At 57.5% G+C, this 7874-nt stretch overlaps 1 protein-coding gene across 1 annotated transcript; it reads right to left on the reverse strand.

The window, feature by feature from the left end:
• Window positions 1-39: 39 nt before the first annotated feature.
• GLI1 (GLI family zinc finger 1) lies at window positions 40-7658 on the reverse strand (the record flags this gene model as incomplete). Its single annotated transcript, XM_009334151.1, has 10 exons — window positions 40-2312; window positions 2615-2894; window positions 3073-3321; window positions 3780-3944; window positions 4444-4593; window positions 5223-5363; window positions 5490-5591; window positions 5695-5857; window positions 6096-6291; window positions 7562-7658. Coding segments are annotated over 10 exons (3816 nt in total), but the record flags the coding sequence as incomplete, so codon positions are not given.
• Between the last annotated feature and the right edge of the window lie 216 nt (window positions 7659-7874).

The raw sequence follows: 7874 nt of genomic DNA on the forward strand, positions 1-7874 counted from the left end.
GGTTGCAGACTTGCCCACCTGATGGCTGGTACCTCCTAGTTAGGACAGGGAGTTGAGGAAATGGCTCTCCCCTGCCAGAGTACTCAACATGGAGCTCATGTCACCCACAGCCATGTTGGCACCACCAGATGCAGGAAGCAGGAGGCCACCAGCAGGGCTTGGGGGCCCAGGCAGCAGTGCAGGTGTCTCTGGATCTTCCACAATGGCAGCAAAGTCAAGGTGCGTATTCTCCAGGTCCAGGGAGTCCAGGCTGTTGGCCACCTGCTCCCCCGAATCCAGGTAGTAATATGAGCTGCCTTTGAGTCCTTCCAAGCTCCCACCATAATGCCCGGGACCCCCACAGCTTGCTGCTGTTTGGCCCAGCAGCTTATGCCCACCTTTGCCCACCTGCACATGTGTGCCCTGGCCTGGGTAATACAGCAGGGCATTACCGGGCCCCTCAGGTGTGGGGCGGGCAGGGGGCAAGCGAGGTACACGCCGGGAACTGGCTTCCACTCCCTCATAGGAATGACTTGGCTGAGCCAGGTTGCCCGCATAGTTCAGATTGTTTTGGTGACCGGGTGGTTTAGGGCCACCAGGTGGGTGTGGTACCATCTCTGGGTTGAAGCATGGGGCATTTAGGAGGTGTTGGGTCTCTGCCAGACCCTGCAGGTGATCTGGTTTGGCTTGGTAACCAGCGTACCTGGGGCTGAGGTACAGTGGTGCTTGCATAGCTTGGCACTGCCCAGGTTCACTGCTCAACCCCATGCCAGCCTCCCCTCCCTTGGAGGCTAGTTGGTCTCCCCACATCAGAGCCTGCTGGGCCTGCACATAGCTACGGACCATCACTTCTTTGGTCTGCATGGTGGGGGTCTGGGCTCTTCTAGCGCCCAGGCTCAGCATGCCCATGAAACTGACAGGTGCCTGTTCCTCGGACTGGTAACCATCAGGCCCTACATTCATAGCTTGGCCAAATGATGCAGGAGGCTGCATGGGTCCAGCAAGCTTGGCATTCTGGCAGGGAGCAAGTGCTGGGGCAGGTGCTGGGTAACGCTGCTCAGATTTGATCTGTAGTCGGTTAAGCCGGTGCCCCCCAGAAAATCCACTGTCCTGGCATGAGCTCACAAGTTTGGGTTGCTGCTCACAAGAACTGGGTAGTGGGTACTCAGTACTTAGATGGTGACAGTGTGGCCCAGACATGGCAGCAGCAGAGGCACTGACACTTGACTGCCCAGATCTCATCTCCAGATTGCCTTGGGAAGGTTCATCCCAAGGAGCTGGCATGGACCCGTTGCCAGCATGCATACTCGTGAAGTGCTGGTTCATCTGGCACTGAGGGAGGGAGAACTCGGACTGAAGCAACCCCTCCTCCATGTCCCTGTGCCCTCCTGGGTTCAGTTGCATACCCTCCGTGATCCGGTGAGCGCTGCTGTAGAGGCCTTCACACTGGCGCTCCACACCTGTCCCCTGGCATGGGAAGCTTTCCTCGGGGTAATTCAAGTACTGTTCCATCTCTAGCAAGCCAGACTCCGTGGCTGCGCCAGGGCCCTCTGTGCTCACGCTCTCCAGGAAGACATTTTCACTGATGCTGGGTGGGCGTGGGGAGAAGACATGGCGCTGAAGGTTGGCATCAGAACCACCCAAGGGCTGCAGAGCAGTTCTGCCCACTCCTGGCACATTCACATTACCCATGCTCTTAAAACGATGCACCTTGGGCACAGCATGAGGGTTGGCCACGGTCCGGGCAGGGTCGCTGGCCCGCCGCACACCATTCCGAGGCACCAGGTGAGGTGGAACGCTGCCTGCATAGCCAGGGTAGTCATTGGAACTATGCCTTCGCAGCAAACCATTTGCAAGGAAGCAGGGTTTGGCTGGCGCAAGGTAGTCCCCAGGTAAGCTGCTGTGGCCACCCATGCCCACCCGCTCCATGTTGGGCAGTGGAGTTGGGGGTGGGCCACCTGTGGCTGCAGCGTATTTGGCCTTGAGACGGTAGCGCTGGGCCGGGGTAAGGCTGCCCACACCTGGCAGCCCTCCACAGTGGCTGGCGTCACTGGAGCGTCGCGACTCGTCCGGAGAGATGGGGTCATAGCTGTCTGCCAGGCCTGCCCCACTGGGCATTGCCCCTGCCTCGCCACCCAGACATGGCCCAGCCAGGTGCGGGGACACCAGAGATGAGCGCCGGCTCACAGTGTAGGCTGAGCTTACGGTACTGGTGGCACTGCTCCGGCGCTCGTTCAGTGGCATGCCCATCTCTGCTGCTGACAGCTCCGCAATGCGCCGGTGCGAGGCAGCTGGTGGCAGCACGGAGATCCCAGGCAGCCCCCCAGGCAGGCCTGAGAAAAGAAAAGGAGGAGTTACACGAAGGAACTCAGGGCACAGCATGGCACCAGTGGTCAGAGGAGGAACAGGCAGCCACCTCCAGTACCAGGATGGGGCCTCTTCCGTGGTTAGTGCCTGCTGGGACAGGAAGCATATTCAAGCGGTGGCAGCAAAGAGGGGTCACAGCCCAGATGTGGGGGTCCACCACTAGTGAAAGGAAGGTGTGGAAACCTCTCTGGCTGCAAACCAGACCTCTCTTGACACAGTGCCCACGGGACTGGCCCTGCATCCGGGTGGGAGGGAACCAGAGTCTCACCGGCTCCAGGGATGGCTGGCAAATTCAGGCCCTTGATAGATGATGGCTTCCTCATCTGCTTCAGTTTGTCAATGCGAAGATTTTCTAGCTTGTGGAGGGCCATGAGCCCTGAGGTGCCCATGGGCTCACCAGGCACCACATCCTCCAGCGTGGACAGATCCTCGTAGCTCCCACCTGCGTTGCCCGCCATCTCCACCCCACTGTCATTGTTGGTGGTGCTGCCGAGTGGGGAGTGGTCGCTGCTGCATGATGACTGCCCACCTGGGCTGGGCTGCGGCTTCTAGGGGGTACCCAAAACATTAACCAAGGAAAAGGGGGTGAGATATCCACTACACACTTAATGCAACCTGTGAGCCCGCACCCTGCCAGATGTGGAGATGACTCCCCTACCATGCAAACTGACTCCTCCACCAGGCCTGGTCCGGCCTCCCTCCGTCATCACGCCCCCAGCTCCTTACCAAGGCCAAGTCAGGTACCAAGAGTTTGCTGTCATCCTTCCGGGCCTCAGTGGGGCCATTTGTGTCTTTCTCCTGCTTCATGTCTGGGGGGCCACTGGGGGTGGGCAGTGCACGACCTGGCACCACATCCCCTCGATGCTTCTTGGTGACATGGGCATCAGGGCCGTGCACCGTTTTCACATGTTTGCGCAGGGAACTGGGGTCTGTGTAGCGCTTGGTGCAGCCTGGAATCTTGCACACATAGGGCTTCTGTCAAGGAAAAAAGGTAGGCATGTGAAGGGAGGGCGTTAGCTCCAACTAGAGACCCCTCCCAACAAAGTACCAGCTGGGCATGAAATAAATCCCCCTCCCCTCCTTCTCGAGTAGGCCCGGGAACTGAGGGTGGGAAGGGATCAAAGAGGCTAAGTCCCCATGCAGGGAGCACGTTAGGTGCTACAGCAGGGCCTTGGAGGAGGTCATAGGGGGCCAGAGGAAAAATGCAGACAGTGCTCCACAGGAGTGGGGCAGGGGGTAAAGAGACCCTGGTGGGAATGCAGGTGACCGAGGAAGGGAGCAGGGGGCTATGCTTTATTAGAGCAGGCAAGGAGGACAGCTGGGGCACACAGGAAAAAAAAAACAGGGATGCAGGGAGTTTTCAGAGTACGGGACTAATCAGGAGGCATACACGGAGCCCAAAGGGGTGCAAAGAGCCCCAGATGGGTCTGTACCTCATTAGAGTGAGTGCGGTTTTGATGCTTGGCCCGGTCAGAAGCATTGGAGAAGGCCTTGTTGCAACCCTCGTGTTCACACACATAGGGTTTTTCACCCGTGTGTGAGCGCAGATGCGTCTTGAGGTTCTCCAGACGTGAGTAGGCTTTGTTACAGCCCTCGAACTGTGCAGGCAAGCAGGGTGAAACATGCCACACACCTTCAACAGACCCTGTACCACATCACCCCCACGCTACATACCCATGGCACATCTGCCATGGACACGTATTACACCTCCCAACCAATGCACAACACACCTGCCCTCCTTCAGGTGCATGTTGTCACACCACTGCACAGCCCTTTACCCTTCCGGCCTATGTCATGCCACCTCACTATGCGCTGGCCACATGGCCATGCTGTACCCAGCCTGCTACATACCCCTTTACCTCATGGGCATCTCTGCCATGCCATTGATCACACAGGCTCTGGCCTGCCACCCATGAACCCCACTCCATCATGCACTACCATGCTCCTGACTACCCTGTCTGTCCCACCTCATTTTCCCCACCACGTCCCCCTCAATGCCATATACCAGACGGGCCAGCTCGCACCCTGCCCTGAGCTCTGCCTGGTGCAAGGCACCACAGCTTAGCTGAGGCTTTGCAAAGGCTCGTGCCAGCTCACCGTGCATTTGTGAGGTTTCTCGCCTGTGTGACGTCGCATGTGCACCACCAACATGTACTGAGCTTTGAAGGGCCTCTGCTCCCGGGAACATGCTGCCCAGTGGCACACAAACTCCTTCTTCTCCCCATGGATATGCTCATTGTTGATGTGCTGCGGAGAGAAGGGGCATCACTGGTGGCATTGGGGAGGGCACCAAGGGTCAGGGAGATACAGATGTCTTAAGAGAGTATCATGGGAGAAATGGACATAGAGGGACTGGGATGGTGGGTGGAGACACCAGAGGTCAGGGGAAAACAGAGTGGTCAGATGGTGTCTAAAAGAGGCAGGGGATACAGGAGATGGCTGGGGGCTATTTGGGGAGGACCAAGACATAGGGGTCAAGGTGGTCTGAGGGGTGGTCAAGGGGATATAGAATTGGGAGTGTCTGGAGGGAGACAAAGAGCAAAGGAGGAAGTCGGGATGCACCAGTGGTTCAGGAGAGCTGCCCCAGGGGTGAGGAAAGCCAGACTGGGCGTTTCCCCTAGGGACATGGTATGGGAGGGTCACGAAGAACTTGCCCACAAGAAGTGGAGAATGCGTGTCCCTCCCTTCCTAGGGGCAACTTCCAACATCGTGCACCTGTGTGGTAAGTTCTCAGGGCGGAGGAGGGGGGGGCGAGGGGAGCGGCTCAGTATAGGACAGTCTTGGAGTAGGAGTTGTGGGTTGACACAGGGGGACGTCAGCCAGCAGCCTGAGGGCAGGTTCTGGGACTGGATGTACCCAGGCAGGACCTAACTCACATGCACCAGCTGCTCCTGCGTATCAAACTCCTTGGCACAGCCATCCCAGTAGCAATTGGTTTCATACACAGTCTCAGATTCAGGTTTCCCATCCTCCTTCTCCAGATCTTCCCGAACATCAAGCATCCCCAGCAAGGGGTCCTGGGGGAGCATAGCTAGATAAGCACTCCCAGGTACGACCCTTTGTGCTCCCCGTTACTGGGAGTGGTGCCAGGGAGAAGTATAGAGCCCTGGGGAAGTGGGGGGATCTCAAGGCCTGGGGAGTACCTGGGTGCCTGTGGAAGCTGGACTGGAGATGTCGCCCTCGGACCTCTCCTCTGGGTATTTGACAGTCAGAGGGCTGCTCAGGCTCCACTCCAACTTTAGCTGCTACCAGGGCAGGGGAAAGGTGGAAAGCAGTCAGCACTGCAATGCCCGCTGGACCACCACCTATATGGGATGCACCACTTATATGCATGCAAGACCCCCTTACCTGGCAGTGTTTGAGGGTCCCACGAGCTGGGGCATGGTGCAGGAGCCCTGGGCAGGTGGACAGGTGTTCATGGGAGCTACATGGTGGTGGTGCGGGAGTGTGGCTGTAGAGGTGGCCTTGGCCCTTCTGCTGACCCGGTGGACTCTGGTACCCCAGTGATGGACTGCAAAGAGCAAGAGGGATGACCAGATGACACCACCAGAGGACAGCAATTTAGGTCTTTTGAGCCAGGGACCCCAGGTGTCTGAACTCCCAGCCACTCCTTCCCTAACCCATTGTCCCACTCTGCTCTCCCCTTCCCCAGCCCTCCCCCCAGGCACTCCCCAAGTTGGGAATCGGCATTCACACTCCCAGACTGACAGGCTGCATGCATGCCACCAGGGCTGAAGTCTGGTGCCCACCTGATGGTGCTGATGGAGAGGTGGCCATAGGAGCCACTGGCAGAGGCGCAGCGGGAGTTGATGAACGCAACAAGGGAGTTGGGTGAGGTGCGGATTACCGTCTGCAGGTCAATGCTAGAGTCTGACAGGGGTGAGATGGACAGTGCCCGCTTCTTGCCCAGTTTGCCTGCACCACGCGGCGTTGAGAACCGTGAGCCTGGGATGGCAGCAGAGAGTGGGGGGCATTCCTCTCAGCATGGGTCCTAGGAGGCTGAAGAAACCCCCAAGGACACAAGCCTGGTGCTTTGGAGCCTGGAGGAGTACCCTGAGTGTGCCGATACGCTTCTGATTTAGAATAGAACAGAACAGAACAGAATAGAATAGTAGAATAGAATAGAATATTTCAGTTGGAAGGGACCTACAACGATCATCTAGTCCAACCGCCTGACCAATTCAGGGCTGACCAAAAGTTAAAGCATGTTATTAAGGGCTTTGTCCAAATGCCTCTTAAACACTGACAGGCTTGGGGCATCGACCACCTCTCTAGGAAGTCTGTTTCCAGCGTTTGACCACCCTCTTGGTAAAGAAATGCTTCCTAATGTCCAGTCTAAACCTCCCCCAGCACAGCTTTGAGCTCCCACGCATCCTATCACTGGATCCCAGGTAGAAGAGATCAGCACCTCGCTCTCCACTTCCCCTCCTCAGGAAGCTGTAGAGAGCGGAGTGATGAGGTCGCCCCTCAGCCTCCTTTTCTCCAAACTAGATATACCCAAAGTCCTTAGCCGCTCCTCATAGGACATGCTTTCCAGCCCTTTCACCAGCTTTGTTGCCCTCCTCTGGACGAATTCAAGGACCTTCACATCCTTCTTAAATGGTGGGACCCAGCACTGCACACAGTACTCAAGGTGAGGCCGCACCAACCCTGAATACAGTGGGATAATCACCACTTTTGACCGTCTGGTTATACTGTGATGCACCCCAGGATGCAGTTTGCCCTCTTGGCTGCGTGGGCACACTGCTGGCTGCTATTGAGCCTGTGGCCGACCAGCACCCCCAGATCCCTTTCTGCAGGGCTGCTCTCCAGCCACTCCTCTCCCCAGTTTATACTTGTTGCTGACTTTGGACTGTGGCAAGGCTCAAAAGTGTCCCCCCTCCCTACCACAGCCATCAGTGTTCCTAGGGGGTACCTGAACCCCTTGACACACATGTACTCCCTGCTACAGCTGATATCATCCCAAGAAAAGTGCCTGATCCCTTTGGCCACAGCCAACATAAATCCTCCTGTTCACACAGCCATCATTGTTCCAGGAAAGATACCTGAAGCCCCAGCAGTCTCCTCCCTCATCACAGGCGTCACTGTCCCCAGCACTGCCCAATCCCCTCAGCACACACACCTGTACTCCTGACACAACACAATCCCCAGGAGATGCCTAAACTCCTTGTAGAACTCCTATCTGCCCCATGCCCTCCCAAGACTGGAGACTTACCATCACCACCGCCTGAGTGCTCGGTTCCTGGCACCAACCCATAGCCACGGTGACTGCTCATGAGGTTTGACTGATGGCATAAGGGGAAATCAAGTCCTGGCAGAGGGGAGGAAGAAGATGGGAAGATGTATTAGGGTGGGTAGCACAAGGGGGAGAGGAAATCCCCAGAGCATCCCTGAACCCAAGAACTGATTCTGAAGTCGGGGTTCAGGCCCCCTCAGGCCCAGGCGCTGGCCGGGACGAGGGGGCTACGACCGACCTTGTGGCCCTGGGGCACCCGGGACTGGTCCGTGGGGTGGGCGCAGGCAGCAGG

The sequence above is a fragment of the Pygoscelis adeliae genome, unplaced genomic scaffold (genome assembly GCF_000699105.1).
Source record: "Pygoscelis adeliae isolate BGI_AS28 unplaced genomic scaffold, ASM69910v1 Scaffold591, whole genome shotgun sequence".
NCBI classification, from domain to species: Eukaryota; Metazoa; Chordata; class Aves; order Sphenisciformes; family Spheniscidae; genus Pygoscelis; species Pygoscelis adeliae.